Source organism: Anastrepha obliqua, chromosome 3 (assembly GCF_027943255.1).
Source record: "Anastrepha obliqua isolate idAnaObli1 chromosome 3, idAnaObli1_1.0, whole genome shotgun sequence".
NCBI classification, from domain to species: Eukaryota; Metazoa; Arthropoda; class Insecta; order Diptera; family Tephritidae; genus Anastrepha; species Anastrepha obliqua.
The window spans coordinates 108,068,481-108,088,217 of NC_072894.1; the positions used below are offsets into that span (position 1 = coordinate 108,068,481).

Sequence of the window (19,737 nt, forward strand, 5' to 3'; positions counted from 1 at the left end):
TTTTTCTGTTTTTCTCTAAAACAAATTATGGATGCTTCATCTTGCGCCACATTTTATGACATATGACAAGGGTTTTTCCTCGAAAGCATAATTTTCAAATTAGGTGGTCTACGACTGTAGGTATAAAAAACATTTTTCTGACTGAAATTTTGCAAAAAAATAAAAAAAATAAAACAAAAATTAGCAATACCCGTTAAATTTGTATTTTCTAGCTACATATAACGAAGCCTTTTTTATAACATAACTAAATTTGCCACAGCTTCACATAAGCCAAAGCTTGTAAAAGCAAATGCATGCACAATTTTTAAAATACAACTACGCACCTATAGAAACCCATAGTATTTATTCACAAATCCCCAAATAAATTCTACGTGACCGTTTTTTGTAGTTAGTTTGCGTAAAGCAAAAACAAAAAAAAAGCACCCGATGACTGTCAATATGAGCAGCTTTAAACCCTTTTACGTTTATTATTATAAAAAGAAAAGTAAAAAAAAAATGTAAATCTCAAATCCCCCACTGAATAATTCCAACTGCAATATTTGACTTTGTTTGCGTAAAAGCTGAAGCTGCAGCAGCTTAACTAGCCGCTTAAGCGCATTTACATACATAACTTACTTCAGAAATGAATGCAGCCAGGACAATATTGATGTGAGTGCAAGTGTACCTTTGTATGTGTGTGCGCATAGTATATGTATATCCGTTAATACTCACACACATATTTAACCTTGGGAATTGAAATTTTTTGTACTGCATTAGGGTTGGTCTATTCTTCCATAAAAATATGTCCTTTACTTAACATACATTTTGTGGCAGAGAAGTGAAATGCTGTTTTTGAAACCGATTGCATGGGCGGAAATGATTTATGAAGTCCTATTTGGAGTTTGGGTTGAACTCTCATTCTATGGCCATAGCCATTCAAATACTTATCTCTCTTAATTTCATTGAAATTTGCTTAGGGTTGAATAGCACTAACATATTTTCATCCGATATTGGTCGGATAATGGTTTGAAGTTTGCGTTCTCTGAAAACTGGCGAAATTGTAGGTTTTACGAAATACAAAAAATTATTTGACTGCCGAAATTTTCGACCAAAATCTATTGTTCTTCTTTTAATTGGTATTCGATAATAAAACAGATTCTAATTGGAAAAAATAGAACAAAATTGCAACTATCAACTAACAAAAAACAAAATGTGAAAAATTTCTGCAGTTTGTAAAAAATAAAAAAAAAAATTAGAAAAATAAAAAAAGTAGTAAGAAAAAGGGCGCAAAAAGTAATTAAAAGAAAAATAGCATAACATTAAAAAATTGCAAAAATTAAAAAAATAGTACAATAAAATTTAAAAAAATTACAGACAAATGATAGAAAATTAAAAAAAGTGTTAGGTATAATCATTAAATAGAATGGGGAAAAATGTGTAAAAATGTGTTAAAATAAAAAAAAATTATAGAAAAATTAAAAAGTGTATTGAAATATTAAAAAGATTGCACAAAATTTCTTAAAAAAGGTTGTACGAAAAATTCTAAAGTTGGAAAACTGCAATATAGAAAAACTAAAGGAAGTAGTGAAATATTAAACGGACTGTAAGCAAAATACTAGGAATAAAGTGATTAAAAATTAAAAGGAAATATTTATTAAAACAAGGAAAGGATTGCAAAAATTTAAAAAAAACTTAGTGGCAAAAATAAGACAACAAACTGTAGAAAATTTAGGAAAAGTAGTAAAATATTAAAAAAATAATAGTTAAATAATAAAAAATAATAGAAAAAATTAAACAAAAGTTTTAGAAAAAAAATTGCAAAAACATAAAAACAATATACAGAAAAACCTTAAAAGGAATATTAAAAATTTGAAAAAATTACAAAACAAAATTGAAAACATTTTAGAAAGTTTAGGAAAAATAGTACAATATTAAAAGAAGTTATAAACAATTAAAAAAAAGTAAAACAAAATTTCAAAAAAATTACACACAAATGCTAGAAAAGGTAGTATGTAGAAACATTAAATAGAATGTGAAAAAAATTTGTAAAAAAGTAGTTAAAAACCGCAAAAAAATTTAAAAAAATTTAGGCACATTAAAGAGAGTATTAAAATATTAAAAGGATTGCTTTCTGATTTCCAAAAAACGTAGTACCAAAATTTGGAAAAACGTTAAAATCTGTATTAGAAAATCTAAAGAAACTAGGGAAATATTAAACAAATTGTAAAAACAGATAATAGGAAAAAAGTTGCAAAAAATTGAAATTCATAAAATAAAAACATATAAAAAACAGTAGTAGGAAAAATTTTCAAAAACTTAAAAACAAAATATAGAAAAACATTAAAAGGACTGATGAAAATTAGAAAAAATAGCAGAAAAAATTGAAATATTAAGAAAACAAACTTTAGAAAATTAAAAAAAGGATTGTAAAACGTTTGCAAAAAAGAGTAGTAGAAAAAGGTTAAACTATTTTTTTAATTTTTTAAACTTTGAAATAATTTCTCTTTAAATAAAAATAAAGAAATATTAGTAAGCTAATTGATATTACAAACGTAGCCCGTTAGGTACATTTAGTACGTCTGAGATACGTCATGCACTTGTGACGTATTTTGTTTTTATTAAGGGGTTAGCGGTAGTCAGAGACCCGAAAAAATGATGATTTTCAATAATTTTTTTGTTTTAAGCTTAAATGATAATAAAATTATAAGTAAACTCAAGCAAGCGCAGCGCTAGCAGCAGAAGCTTTCGGCTGAACCTAAGCAAAAATTATAAATCTTTCTATAGAGTGATTAATTTTGCGCTACCCTGTAAATGAATACTTTTATTATGATGATGATGTTTTTGTATTATTATGAATATTTTTAACTTGAGAATTTCGAAAGCAATATGCCAGCATATTTAAAAATAATTCAAAATTTCAAAACTTTAAAAATTTTATAAATATAATTTTTAATATATATCAAAAACACATGTTCAAAAAATAAAGAGAAAGAATTGAGAGGGTACCAGCTGCCAGTGCTTATGAAATTTTTCTACTGGCTTAGAAGTTCCTAAATTGAGAACTTTGTGAAAAAATTATTAAACCATAAAAATTTCATAGTAAAAACCGAAAAATAAGTAGAATATTTTTTAATTTGAAAAAGAAAAAGAAGAGATTGTTTTGTTGCTAAATTTATACGAATGCTCATAACTAGAAGCTTTTCAAATTGAAATCTTTGCAAAAATTCAAAATTTTCCTATAGGGTGACTAATTTTGCGCCAACTTGTAATGAATATTTCAAACTTGGAAGTTCGGAAAATGTATGCTGATTTATTAAAAATTTAGGATTTCACAAAGTTCTAAAAATAGAAACTATTTGAAAATTAAAAATATTGATTATAACTATGATCGCTTCAAGTTTGAAAGTTTCAAAAAGCTTGAAAATTTAAATTTTACAATTAAAAAAAAAAGAAAAAGTGCTCCATAACTCAATGTTGGCAAAAAGCGAATAATTATACAAGCCAACAAATTGGAAGTTAAAAAAAAATTTTTTTGTTTGTAAATAAAAATTTTGAATTTTCGAAAATTTATGTTTCAAAACTTTTGACATTTGAAAAATCTGAAGTTTCGTTTTTGTAAATAAAAATTTTTGAATTTTCGAAAATTTGTGTTGCAAAATTTTTCAATTTAAATTTTTTAGATTTGAAAAATCTGAAATTTTTTTGTTTTGTAAATAAAACTTTCGAATTTTCGGAAATTTATGTTGCCAGATTTTTGATATTTGAAAAATTTCAAATTTTTTTTCTTTTGTCGATAAAAAATTTGAATTTTCGAAAATTTATGTTGCAAAATTTTAGAGATTTGAAAAATCTGAAAATTGTTACTTTGTATAGTTATTATATAATAAAACAATAAGGAATGTTAAAATTTTTCATTTGTGATTTTTAACTTTTTGAATTAATAATTCTGAAATCAATAAAAAAATTGGTTTTATGGTCTACTTATAACAAAAGTATAATATAATAAGCAAAAAGAAAAAAAGTTAAATTGAAATTATTCTTACTCCCTACATCTATCGAAAAGCTAAATTACAGCAAACGGTTTAATTCAGCAGAGAAGCATAGCTTAGATGAAGTAAAATAAAATACAATAGTACTCGAGATCTCCTGGAGTTCATGAAGAGAGCGCGCAATAGGAGCATTGCGGGCTAATTTGTGCTGCACCTTTTGAAATGGAACGGATATTTAATCCGTAAAGACTTGGCAGGGACCGAAAAGTAAACCATTTCTTGAAAAGAAATGATTTCCAGGAGAATACCTGTACCCGATTAGCCCTAGCTTTATGCCACTCCTCTCAGCCCTTTGGATGTGTGTGTGTTGTGTGTGAATGGCTTTCGCTTCGTTTTTTATTTGTAATTTTCCATCCACTTTATATATTTATTATCATATATGTACTTGTATGTGTAAAAATACTTTAACTCAATGTTTTTAATCTGTATTTTTCCAATTTTCTTTTTCCCCCGTTTAAATTTCTTTCATGTTTGTGTATTTGTTTGCGTGGTCCGGGCGCTGAAACAACAACATCCTTTGCTTTCGGGTTTTATTACGGTTTATTGTAAACGCATATTTGTACAACAACTATTGTTACAACGACGATGGCCGTTTGGTGCTTGCGACTGCTATGGCTACGGCGATTTCGCTATATGGATGTATGTTTGCATTTGTGTGGCTAAACTCGGCTTATGGTGGCGTGCGTATGATGGAAAAAATATGACAACAATCAATGCACTTAACAATGCAAAATAAAAATAAACAAAAATAATGTAAAAAAACTACGCAACGATGACAATATTGCAACATTCAAAAAAACAAAAAAAACTATAACTACAATGCTTTCGAAAACAATGACAACAACGGAACATAAAAATGGCAACTTGGAAAATTAAAACACAAAAAACAAAAAAAAAATATCATAACTGTTACTAAATGCTACCAACAATCCACTTATACTGCTGACAATACGCTCGCATTTGTGCTCTTTTTCACCGTTCACCGTTCACCCTTCAATTTTTCATTTTTCATTTCCTTTTTTTATTTTTGCATTCCTACCATCTCCTCCCCACCCCTTTATTGCCATACACCGACCACAACTACTGTGCCATTGTGCCATTTCCATTCAATTCTCTTACTTTAATATTTATTTTCACAATGCGATTTTTTCCGTATTGCTGCTGGCTTTGTTTGCGCTGCTGCTGCTGCTGCTGCTGTGGTCCGCAACTCTTTACAATAACCCACCAACTCTGAAACCGCTATTGGAATTGTTTTGGCTTTCATTTTTCTCGTCACTCCCTGACTGCACTCCCCGCTTTCATCCTACTTCATGGTAAACCCACAGCTGCCCACAGTGACATCTGCTATTACGCATGCGGGTTCCACCACCCAGCCAGCACAGCGTGAGGGAATTGTTAACGATGCAAACGCAGACGCGCACACCCAATGCAACGAAGTAAATCCGACAATTTATGAAGAGCTCAAACTTGGCCAAGAAGGTGCTGGATTCAAGAAACTTGTGCCATAAATGCCAAAATGTGCAATAAAAGTCAAACACGCACACACACACACTTAGACAAAAAATAGGAAAAAAACAAAAACACACAGACACACAGAAAAACGAATAAAACCACTTAACGTAAACTAGAGTAAACAATATGACACAAGCTAGATAAAAACGCTTAGCTAACGGTGCAAGCAACAGTTAGCTAACGCATGCAAAAATTATATCAGCTAACACACACAGGCACACGCATACAGACAGGAACCTAATGATATAAACAAAGACCACACTTATGCACGCACACACACACACACACACACAATATACATTTGTAGTTAGCATCTGTTGGTATTTGTATTTGTATTGTAGTTGTATGACGCTCGCACACTTCGGCGTATACGTAACTTTTACTATGTAGAAAAAATATTAAAAATACAAATAAATGAACGAAAACCATTAAATGCTGCAACAAATTGTGAGACATTAAAGCACAAAAATTTTATTTAAGCCTAAATTCATAAAAATTAAAATAAATAAGTTTGAGATACTTTAAAAATCGAAACTTTATATGACAAATCATATATGTAGCCTATTTGCATCTAACACAGCAGCTTACGTTAACTCCATCGCCAGTCGATTCTCTGTTACCGAAACACCCCGTTTATACATCGATCAATGACTGAAACGTGCCAAAATTCCATGGACAATGTTTCATGCTGCTACAAAAACAACAAACACAGCTAACAGCTTACGCTTGAATACCGTTATATGTGTTTTTGATCTGTTTCAAATCGTGTAAGCTCTCGTTCCGTATAGAATTAACCGAACAGTGCTGGGCTAACAGAAAATATTAAGTTAACAGCCATACTGCATAGTGATAGCTGTAATATAGTTATTAACATTTTCTACAACCTGCTTTCAGGCGGTGCTGGCTAACTGCACAAACAAAAGTGAGAGCGTAAAATAAGTGTTGTGTGGTGAATATTTCGAACAGCACGGAAAATAGTCATTTCCTTTATATTTAGCTAAATAAATATTTTTCATAATAAATGAAATTAATATTTTCACTACTTGGATATACAAAAAAAAAAAAAAAAATTTGGAATGGCAAATCCAAAGCAAGAAATTTCTACTATGATCTTCAGTACATAGAAATACAGATAGCTCTGATAGCCAACTGTTGACGGCGAGTCTCAAATGTAAACAAAATTCAGCTGTTTGGGCTAAGCAAATTGCGCTGTAAATGCTCGATGTTTCCATAACTTCACAGCGCTTTTAATTGCAGTTGAGTGTTTGGTTGAAATAGACTATTTTTTCATGGAGTACACAAAAACCATTTTAATTTTTATGAACAGGCCTGTTGCAGCATAAGAATTTTACAAAGAACAAAAATCACGAAAAATATTGTAGCCTAGCTTTAAAACTGCAGACAAAATTTAAAAATGAAGAAATATAAAATTTAGAAATGAAAAAATAAAAAATTTAAAATAAAAAAATATAAAATAAAAATGGATAAAAAATCTAAATAATTGTAGAGTAAGCAACGCAAATAGAGTTGCTCGACATCTTAGTCTAAGTAGAAAGTATAATGTTGTTGTTGTTCACGATAAAAGCACAAACAATTGTGACCAATGTATGCTTGAATGAACATTTTTTAGCTTCTTTTTACGTATGTATGTACAATATGTATCAAAATGTAATAATATTAGATTGTATATGAATGTATTTGCTTAAATGTATTATTATGTATTATAAATTTTTAGCAGCTAAATTTACATTAAAAACTAAACCAAAAAAATAAAAATAAATTTAATAAACCTGTAGTTTCCTTTCAGGCTGCTGTCAATAATATATATAACAAATATGTATATATTTTTTTGAGCTTGCCATATAAAAAATTTCAGCACAATTTTATACTAGGAAATTCGAGTATCAGTACATTAAAACGACTAAGTTCGAAAAACTCAAGTAAACGTTTGGAAGCCAAATCTGAATAAAAAACGAAAAGAAGTAGTTAAGGGGTTATATACCTTGTGAGCCCGCAAAAATGAACGATTGCTATAATTTTTTTAAATATATTAAAACATTCTAAAGAACTTTTATCCAAATGAGGCATATATCATACTGAAGGGTAACTCTCGAAGAATACATTTTGGTGTTTTTATTTAAAAAAAATGTTATTATTTATTGTTGATATCGCCTCTCTTTCGAAACGCCGTTTTTTAGAAGAGGCTTGCGGTGATCACGGTAGCGCATGAGCAGCTCAACTGAAATCACAAAAATTAGGTGATTATTGTAGAAAAATGTTTTTTAGTGAATCTGAATGATTTATTTACCCAAACAACTTTTTTTTGATATGAAAACCGCTTTACACAAAAAAAAACCATTTTTGAGGGGTTGAATAATTAAAAAAAATTAATTCCAGCGAACTATGCAAATATTTATTGTATAAAAAGTGAATCGTTCAGATTCACGAGGTTGTAATTTCGCATAATTAAAAAAAACAGTTTATGCAAATCGGTCAAATAGTTTTTGATAAATAATGATCACCATGACGGTAATTTTCAAAAAACAACGCTTTGAGATAATCGCGTCTAAAGTTTTGCGTGCACTTCATTTATGGATAAGGTCGCGCGCTTCCACAGTCTGCGACTTTCGTTTTCGTCCTCCGATCTTTATGATTTTTGGAATTTATATTTTTAAGATGATGTACTTTTAGAATATGCCATAAAAAATCTTTTGAGTTTTTAGTCCATCATAAGGTATATATATATGAGGATATATATGTCCCCATTTCATGACTCCGGTTTTAGTCACTATATATCTGGTGGCGGATATCGTTTTAAGCGGTTACGTACATCCATCAGCGCCAAAAATGCGCTAAAAGAAAAACTGTTTTTAGAAGTACTTAGTACTTAAACTTTATAAACCTTTTTTTTTAATTTTTCTTTACAAAAATTAGTATATAAAAAACCACGTGACCTAAAGTACAATGAAAAAAAGTTGATCCACGGTCTGCATCCTTTCTCCTTGAAATGTTGACGGATCTTTAAAAAGTTACAAAATCCTTGTAAAATAAAGTTGTAGTTTTAGAATGTCGAGCCAGATTTTTCAATTTCGAAAAATTTTGCAATTTACGTCCTTTGAAAAAAAAAGATTTGTGTTTTACGTCATAAAAGTCACCTTCAATTATGTTTATAAATTTTGTTAACAAAAATATCAAAAATCCATCACCAACTAAAAAATCGGCATTAAAAAAATATTAAAAAGTGTCCGCGTTATCATACAGGCCGTGCCGGAAAAAGTAGTTTCGAGAAAAACGAGGTGAAACTTTCAAGTGCATTTCGCTCGAGGTCGCGTGCATTTAAATCAAGAACTTAAAATGAATTTTTAAATTTATTTTGTTAACTTACGTCTAATCTCCCATTCCAGTTTCATATTGTATGCCTTCCTGATCAGTAAGCAATTGTTGTTGTTTATTTTTTTTCAGTCGACGAAAGGTTCTAGTCTCTTTTGTTGCTTTCATAGCCTTGATTCGTGTATGTTTAGGCGGTTGGAATTTTCTCCGAGCCAATAGTGGTACCCCTCATATCAAGTTGATATTTCAATTAATCTTTCCATTCTTAATAAACCCTCTGCTCCGTCATTAAAGTAGATACAGTAGATACTCTCCGACTACGTGGACTACATTCGAATGCAATCTTTCAAAGCTTCGAATTAAGACTCTCATTAACATTTTGTGTGAATCCACCTAAGCAAAATTGTTCGTCACTTAATGATTCATAGATTGGCTTAATTGCATGCACTATTCGGCTTTTATTCTCTGCCAATTACACCAACTTTCTTCTCCAGGTGGGCAATAAAAAAGATGAGGTGTTTCTTCCGTTGATGATTTACGGTAGAATGTCGCCCATATGAAATTTACATAACATATATGTACTCTCATAATGTTTTATGGATGCCCCTATACATATAGTACTTTACAATAACAAAAGAACCAACAGGCTGAAAGGCTTCGCTCAGTTACTTGTGCGCATCAAACTCTCATGAGCCGTTACATTTTCCACCATAACTTTGTATCAATGGGTAATTTTTACAATCGACTTCCATAGAAATACGCCTAAAACTATAAAGTACAATAATCTGTAAAAAAATCGATTTTTTGAAAATTCTGGTCGTATGTAACCCCTTAAGAGAACTGATTAGATTCCATAGCAACGCTGGATGTTCTATAGTTTGGAAATCTTACAGGCTAGTTTTAAATTTGCTTACTTACTAAGTGTACGTGTAAGGGTGAATGTAAAAAGTAATGTACTTCTTAAGCCGGATCGGCCAAGAAAAAAAGCTAAAGGAGTATTTTTGTCTAATACTGGGTTATTAACACTTACCAGCTGTTTTAATATACCTACCAAAACAAATCTAAATAATCTACCAAAATTGAAGAAAATAGAAATTACTAGTCTTTAAAAAAAGGGCGGTTTCCAGCATTAGTTACCGTCAAAAGTGGCAAAATAGGTTGAATAATATTGATTGTAATATATAAATAGTAAATTTATGGGCATTATCCATCACTAAAATCAATAATAATAAGAATGAGTCTTTAGTATTATGGTAGTATATAAAACTAAACAAATTTGGCGTAAAAATATATGAATGATGTGAATCGCAGGATATGATACTACGAATACAAATTTATTGCGGAAAATCTGAGATTCGCTCAGACCAGTGGAATCACAGTACTTCGGTTGTGCTTTCCCTTATGAACGGCTTTCTAGATAGTGCTCGACATATATTTGTGGAGGTTTACGATCCAATCGTAAAGGTAATCCGAAAGAATTGGTCAAACCAAAACTAAAGACGGGCGAGTACAGTTGGAGACGATCCGTATCGGCCGTTGTTTGTAAGTAGAGAGATGAAAGAGACGTGCTTATCACACCGAATATGCACAAAGTTCTCTTCATTATTGTTGAAGTTGCTAACCGAAATAGACAAGTCTCCATCAAGCCCAATATTGTAAGGTATTACACAAAAGATAGGGCAGATGTACACCGTTCGGATCAAACGCTGTCCAACTATAGTGCTATGAGAAAAACTATTCGGTGGTATGAAAAAATAGCTGTACACATCATAGAAACGGCTGCGCATAATGCACATATATTGTATTATCAGCCACCGAATACAGAAAATAAAACATCTCTTCAATTTAGAGAAGAAGTTATACAATATTGGTTAAATGGAAGGCAAGATGCAGTCATTCAATCTCATCAATCTACGTCAATCATACCCCAGTAACAAAGTTCTCTTCATTATCTTGATGCTATTCCTTCACCAAAAAAAGAAAAACCCAACACACAAATGTAGTGCAACGAAAAACATTCGAAAGGAGGCTCGATATTACGGTACGAGTTGTCCTAATAACCCTTCATTATGTATTGGGATTTGTTACAAATCCTATCACGAAGATAAGGTATTATAAGTGATTTTGCTGTTTTTGTTATAAATACACGATGAACTTGATTTACGCGTAAAATATCAGTCTCTATAAGAGCTAAAGTTATTTTTGTAACAAATTTTATTTTTAGTATTTTTTCAATTTTTTTTTTTTTTTTTTTTTTATATTTGTGTTTGTGATCACAAAAAATTTGCTTATTCAAAAGCCTGCATGTTATAATATATTTACAATAGGACGAGTATACTCGTCTTGGCAATGCATGATACTCTGCCAAAGACGAGTATACTCGTTAATGAGTTAAATACCATTTTTATGAGTCTTTCAATCCTAGCGCCGTCTAGTGGCTTAGCACCTGAACTCTGGTCAGCTAATAGTGTAATTTTTTTGACGTGATAACGTCTTATAATTCGATGTAGCCGGCTGCATGCACCAAAAAATGCGTCGTTATCTTGCTCATGCGCCGCTACCTCGGCAATGTTCGACATCTGGCTCTCTCCTACTTGAGTGAGCATATATATGTATGTATGTATATGCGCATATATATATAAATTCACATATTTGTATTTGCATATGCCTTCTTCCTGTGTGCATGGTAATGAACCATTTCTCTGTTGAGAATAGGATAAAGATAGGAAAAGTAGGAAATGAAAGGGAGTGTTTCGATGTTAAAATCGATGATGGTGCCTCTTAGTGTTCTTGTCTTATTAACGTCTGATGCACAATCGAAATGAATTTGATAAATGTTTCGTAATTTTTTACGTTTGTGTAAATGTAACTTGATCAATTCCATTGCGATTCCATTTACCTCCCTCTCTATATCCAAACAAAATACCTTTCAAACAAATAAAATTAAAATTTTCTTTTGAAAAATGCAACCATTCCATCAATATTTTCCTATGACGTTCTCACGTTAAACTATCGTCAGTAAATCGACTTTACGGACAACCTCTTTTTTTTCTTTCTTTTATAAACTCATAATTTCCATTCGGCGGTGTTTGTTCCCATTTTAATATGTGATTCACTGCTATTCTGTTCAAATATTTGAGCATTTGAAAATTTACAATTTCTAAGTAAAGCAGTTTAATATAAACACCTGTGTATTTTCTACTTCATGGTATACTTATGTGCAAATCAAATTATTACAGTTGGGATGTTAGATGAGTGAAAGGCGAAGGACTCAAAAATTAGAGATTTGTTATTCTTAGATATAGCAGAATAGTTTGTATACTTGAAATTATTCGAAATTACTATGCAGAAACAAGTAATTTCTGCTCTCAGGTCACCAAACAAAGAAACTAATAAAAAATCCTAAATATAGAGAGGCAGCCTCACAAAATATAAATACTTCCACATGCCATATACTTATAAAAATAGAATACCCTTCTAAGGCGCCCAATCAAGGCATCCCACTATGCTTTGAGGCCAGTTTTCATGTTTTCCTACATGATTCTGCTCCAAATGGGTATGTTTGCTATACAAAATCTTCTTTGAATTGCATTTTAATGCCAGCTAATGGTGCCAGTCGCAGTGACTGGCACACAAAAGGTAGTTTAAAGAAGGCTGAAAAGTAAAACCCATCATGATAGTTGGCCGTCGGCCAAGACCAGAAATACATACATACACATACAGAGTAACAGACAAACCCAGTAATAGTAAAGATGCTTAGCTACACAAACTACCAATTAAAGTGCATAAAGATAACACCAGTGCACAAGTACATACATGCACTTACACAAATATATGGCAAAGGTATTTGCAAAATATTTTCAAATCCTTACTGAGTTGTTATCTCCACGCTGTGTGATGGTAAAACAAATTCTTTTTACTACAAAATGATTTTAATCTCTTTTTAAATTTATGCGAGAGTAATTGTTAAAAATGTCTGGCAAACGTCCAGCACATATTAGATATGAGAAAAATGTGTTAGTCATAGAATCTTCGATATCTTTTACCTCTGAAATTTTCTGCTAGTTTTACTATTTTTAACTAAAGCATTGAATTTTAAATTTTATTTGTGCGTACCTCCATTTGATTTTAATAAATACAAAACAAATATAACTAAATATAACAAAATTGAATAAACCTAAAAGGAATAAAATATATTAAAAATGCGCATAAAATAGCAGAACAAAATAGCACATAACATAGCATAGAATTGAATAACGAATAAATGGCATACAACATAAGAAAACATGACTTACAAAATACAGCATAACTGAACATAACACAATATAATAAAGCATTGCAAAACATAACAGAATAAAGTTAAATAAATCGTGTCAAATAACATAAGCCAACTGTAACAAATGTAACATAGAATAGCAAAACATAACAAAACATAACAAAGCATAGTAACCACAATAGCAACTGAGGGCGCTAAAAATCTTAAGACCGAAGTGGATAACGCTATTTTATTATATTTTTTTGCAAGTATAGAAAAAATGGCATAAACATCCCAAATATAACATGGCATAAGATAAAAGAGCATAACTAAACATAACATATAATAATGCATAGTAAAACATAGCAATATAAAATAAATTTATTCAAATTAAAAGACATATTGCTACACAACAAAGCATAACATGGCATAGTATTATGGCCTAACCGTGCATGAAATAAAGAAAAATAAAATCAAATACATAGCATAGAAGAATAAAAAAATATAATAGAATAGAATAGAAATAGAATAAAAAACTTCCCTTATAATATAAAAATAAAATAAAACACATAACAGAGCATAACAAAACATAACATATTATGACATAACAAAAGTTATAATAACATAATCCTGTATAATAAAATAAATAAAATCAAATACATAACATAGCATAACAAAACATAACATAGTATGACATAATATAAGATATCATAACATAAACCTGTGTTATAAAAAACATAAATTAAAGGCATAACATAGCATAACAAAACATAACATATTATGAAATAATGCAATTTTATCATGACGTAAAATAAAATATAACAAAATATCTTTCTGTATAATAAAGAAAGTAAAATAGAACACATAACATAGCATAACAAAACATATCACATTAAAACATAACATAAAGTTTCCTGACATAATATAAAATAAAAAACTTACCATATAAGAAAGAAAAATAAAATCGAACACATAACATAGCATAACAAAACATAACATATTATGACATAACAAAATTGTATCATAACATAACAGGATAAATAAAGTCAAACACATAGCATAGCATAGCAAAACATGAAATACTGAAACATAACAAAAAATAAAAAAGAATTCTGCACGAAATTCAATTAAAGATGTTCATAAATTTAACGCTCAGTGCATTGTGATGACTGATTTACGAGTACGTAAGTATAATTCTTAGTGATAGAAGCAACTATATTGGATATTAATACATAAATCGCTTCAACTGGTTTTTCTGTTAACTATGTAAAAGACAAAAATTCTAACTTGAAAACAGCGCTAAAACATAATCCTCACACAAACTCGATGTATCCCACACATATGTGTGAATGCACTTATACACTTACTGCGCATCCTATTGTGCTTTTGAAAATTCTCGCAAACGAAAAACGCGTGCATTGAATTGCCACCTCCCAGCACAGCCACCTGTCGTGAATTGGTGTCACATTTTCGTTTTTGCCCACAAATTTACGTGATTTGAAAACGCTGTGCCACCTATTGCGCGTTCGAGTTCAGCGCGCCAAATACATCAACTACTATATTAAAACAACAGGAAACTGATTTGTGTGTAAAACCACGTCCGTGTCGAACGGCTTCATTCAATTTTTAATTGATTTCAACAACATAAATTCCTATACACTATTGAAGAGCCTTGCTTTTCATGTTACAGGGTGTTTGAATAAAATACAATCACATTTTGTTTAAAATATGTGGGCAAATGGGTCTGTTGTTATGCAATTCCACTATAAACTTTTTGGCTGCAGACCATAAATTAATGGCTTCGAACCTATAAAAGAGATTTAAAGTGAAAAAAAAATTTGCATTATTTTTTCATCGAATTTCACATTTAATAGTCATATTGAACATATTATTAGGAAATTTTATTCAACATTAGTAACAGTTCTTTGATCCATACACACTTAAACTGCTATATACTCTTTCGTACGTTCAAATTTGGAATATTTTGCGTTATTTTGGAGGCCATATCACAGAAATTCTAACTATTAGTCGCATTGCGCGTGCTCAGAAGGTATTTTTTAAATATGCTTTGCGATCTTTGAGTTTTTCTGAACCTATGCCTTTTGATAACTCGTACTTGCTTCTAATGAGCATTAAGTCCTTAGAAGCTAGGAGAAGTGTACTCTCACAGTGACTTATGTTTAATGTTTTTAATGGCTTTTTAGATTACTTCTTCATTAGATCGTATCAATTCTAATATCCCACAAGCCTATGTGTACTCGTACTACTACCTTTTTAGGTTGCCTATTGGAAGCCGAGTATGCACGAAATGCCGCGATTACGCATGCACTTAATGAATTAAACCAGATTTCGAGTTCTATACCAACTTATATTTATTTAGAGAAATATGAATTCATTAATACTTTGGATTCTTATATTTAGTTTTTTACGTTCCTAAGTTTTCCTAATTAATTTTCAGTACTTTTAGTAATAAACTTTTTATTTGCCTATAGTCTGCAAGAATCTTGCATTTTCATAGTATGAATGAACATTTAAGCAAAATTAAATGAAACATGTAAGTGATAAAATAGTTCAATGCAACGTAAAACGAGTAAGAAAAGCATAACAAAACATAACATAACAAACATGACATAAAATAATAAAATTAATAAACATAGTTTAACATAACATCACAATAATACAACTGAAAATAATATAAAAACACTATTTAATGTAAAATGACATAACATAACATGACATAACATAGCATGACACAACATAACATTACTTAACTTAACGGAAAATAATAATCATAGTTTAATACAACATCACATAAATTGGTATAACAAAAAATAATAAACATAGCTTAAAACAACATAGCATTACATAACACAATAAAAATCGAAAATAATATAAAAAAGATAACGTAACTGAAAATAATATAAAAACACTATTTAATGTAAAATGACACAACATAACATGACTTAAGTTAACTGAAAATAATAATCATAGTTTAACTCAACATCACATAAATTAACATAACATAAAATAATAAACATAACTTAAAACAACATAGCATGACATAACATAATAAAAATCGAAAATAATATAAGAAAACATAATATAACATAACTGAAAATAATATAAAAAACGCTATTTAATGTAAAATGACATAACATAACTTGACATAACATAGCATAACACAACATAACATGACATAACATAACATAAAAAAATAAAGAACAAAGTTTAACACAACATCCATAATATGACGTAATATAACTGAGAATAATATAAAACAGTATAACTAAACATAACACGATATAACATAATTGAAAATAATATAATATAAAACAACACGAAATGACAGAACCTAACTGCAGAAAATTAAATAAAGAAACATGAATGTGAAAAATGAAAGGCTGGGAAATCAAGTTTAAAAGTTCATTGCCCTCGTTAGAATTAGAATTCTTGGTTCCTGATATTTGATCAAAAAAATTAGTAGTTTCCTTGTGCGCATGATATTGGTATGACATAGACATCCAAATGTTAAGCAAAAGTCAACCCATTAACTCAAAATTGGAAAACTTTCACATTCCTGCTGCTGGCAATATTAATGTATGCACATTGACAGCTGACAGAGAAACTCAGTTGAAAACTAAAATACCCTTTATTATTTGAACGTCAACAAGTTTACATAGGGAGCACCACTGTGATATTAATATACTTACATGTGTGTGTATGTATGTGCGCTTAGCATGTATGCATGTATATTTCTCATTAGAGCAGCGGCACACTTTTTCGTTTACTTTACCGACTCTGTGAGGTTCAAAACGAAATTTCATTTTCCACTTCATTGATGAATCCAATGCGTCAAACGTTGAACAGACATTCACTCACACAAACACACACGCACATAAGTGCTCGAATAAGTTTGTGTGCGTTCATTTACTAAGCACTCGTACTTTTGTATTTTGTAAGTTGCGCGAGTCAGCACGTCCTGTTGTGGTTGCCATAACCCATTGAAACCTTTTTCATTCAATTTTGTAATCGATTTTCATATTATGATTCAGCAGACAGGGCATATTTAAATTATTACTTGTTGAGTTGCTATGAATTTCAGTCCAACTTAATTGCTTTTCGAACAATAGAATGGGAATATGCAAAAATTAAATTATTACTAAAATATGTTGAGTATCTAATATTTAATATTTATGTTATTTTGATATGCAGGAAAAGTGAGAGAGGGAGCAGAGCAAGTGTCGCTGCATAGAAGCACAGAATACACTTCTTATATTAAAATATTATTGTCGAACCATAATGCACTGCGTCCTTTAATGTGCTGTTTTGCGCTGTTTTGCGCTTAACCGCAAGCCCCACATTGAAGGCTTTTGATGAATTTGAGTGCTCCTTTGTTTCATACCACCAATGAACTTAGAGTCATACCATCTAGATGTACGAGTGGACGCCTTGAGAGGGCTGCGTGTTCTCAGAGAATGGGCTCTTGAGGTTCATCATCCAACTCGAAAAAACGGCAGGAGCTTGTTCCTATTAATTCTAGTTTTCTGAAATGATAAAAAAGTATAGAATGGCCCGTATAATATTCAGTGGCAGTTCGTAAGCCCTTTCTATATTTGATGCTTTTCCGGAGGGAGGGTTATTAGGTTAAACTGCAGTGCACATAAGGCGGCCCAGCGGTGTTCCAAAATGCAGATGCGATTCGATGTTGTACCACTTCAAAGGCATTCTTTGCCACAGATTTCTATGCTATGAACCCCTAGTAGTGTTGTTGTTGTTGAAGTGGTTGAGTATTTCAACTGAAATAAACCTAATTAGCGACCAGCACCGTTTTTCTTCCACTGCTCCCGTGTGATGATGTTTTTTTTGTTTTATTTTTTTGTTTCTAAGTCAGATCGATTTCGTGAGATCCAAGTACAGCAGCAAATTCTTCATCTCGGTGTCTGAGATCTCATTAATTTGGTTATCGAAAGAGCGAAGTCATGCACTAGCTAGCCCTGGACTTTCACATAAGTAGTAGAAAGGACTTTCCTTCACCCCTTCCACATGACAACGTCTGCAGTTGGGTTTGAAATGGAGGTTGAGTCTGGCTGATGATGATTCCCTACCTTCCAATGACCTGTAAGGCTTGAAGTGATGCGTGAAATGTTTGGACGAGAGCATCCTAACAGGTAATTCGTCCTTTGGATTTTGTATGATGGCCATGTTTTTTTTTTGTTGTAATACATTTAGTTAATTGCTTCCACCGTCTTTCGGCTAAAGCATGATAGTGTGAAGCAATGGATGCTTTTATTGTGTTGAGTGGGGTAGCAACTGCCGCCGCCTTTGCTATGTCCAGTGTCGAACATTTTCTTGCTAGCTCATCCGCTATCTCATTACCCCGAATGTTCCTATGACCAACCCATATCAGAGTAAATTTAAGCCTACACTGTAAGACTAGCTTGGAGTTGGAGTCTAAGGCCTTGATAGCTGCTTGACTGTCTGAAAATATGGCTACTCTTGCATCACCTTCCTTGTAGAGTTTTAATGATTTACTTGCTTCGCTGATCGCTAATAGTTCAGCCTGAAACACGCTGACATAGTCGAATTGAGTGAGATAGGTTGAGCGGCTCCGAGAGGAAGCCAGCTCCGAATTGACCGACATCTCTGGTATTAATCTTTTGAGGTATTAATCTTTTGATCCGATATTAATCTTTTGAAGTTCAGCGAAAAACACGCGCACCAGTCCTACCATCCCCAAACCGCGTTCCATTTGTGTACCAGATTATCGACTTTGATAATAGATTTTACCAGTTCATATTTCACTATGCGATCCCAGCAATACTTAAAAGAAAGCAGCAAAATTGAAATAAGCAAATATCCCTAGGATATGTAAATATGTAGTGCAGACAATTTCGTATTTTTCGTTGTGTGTCTACGCACTTGCACACTTCTAAATTATTAACGAGACAACAATTTATTTATTCATTCATACAATGCACTAAATTTTTCAGCAAACTATCATTTCATTACGACGGAGATTTATCATTACCATCGGTTATCTAAGCGATTTTATAATTAAAACTGACCAATCTCCTTTTCATCTGTCCACCTATAAATTTGTATATATATTAGAGTGGGCGAGAGAAGGAAAATTTTCAGGAATTGCATTGGCGCTGCATATTTGACAGAAATGCAAGAGCTCAAAACTAACTATTTTGGCCAATTCTGAGTGGACCTGCAATGGGTATTTTCTCTTTCTAAATATATAAGAAAAAAGGTGCTAAGGTTGATCTTCTTTAATGCATTACATCTGCGATATTTTCAGAGACGAACTCGCACTAGTGATTTTATGCCTTGTAACGCGCCGATCAACTCAAATTTTCTATTCACTTTTTTAATTTTATAGCTCAGATTTTATTTAATGATTCTTATGCCCGAGAATATGCAAAATTTGGAGAAATATTCTTTTCACATTTTTTCGTAGTGGATTTTATTTATTTCCATACACTTCTCAAGTTTGACCAAACCTATTAGTAGTATGTATATTACGTGATCCAGCACAATATCAAAAATATTAAAATTTTAACATTTATTATCATTTTAACTCAAAAATTTAACATTTTTACCATTTAA

General features: G+C 31.1%; 1 protein-coding gene across 4 annotated transcripts in view; it reads left to right on the top strand.

The window, feature by feature from the left end:
• LOC129242600 (Ig-like and fibronectin type-III domain-containing protein 2) overlaps positions 1–19,737 on the top strand; it is a 101,787-nt gene that overhangs the window by 57,722 nt on the left and 24,328 nt on the right. For 2 of the 4 annotated variants that reach the window (XM_054879341.1, XM_054879343.1), the window contains exon 16: positions 5,354–5,507. In XM_054879341.1, coding sequence (XP_054735316.1) covers positions 5,354–5,507 — 154 coding nt within the window. Of the gene's footprint in view, positions 1–5,353; positions 7,022–19,737 lie in introns of those variants that run through there. The other 2 variants (XM_054879342.1, XM_054879344.1) reach the window with 1 other exon arrangement.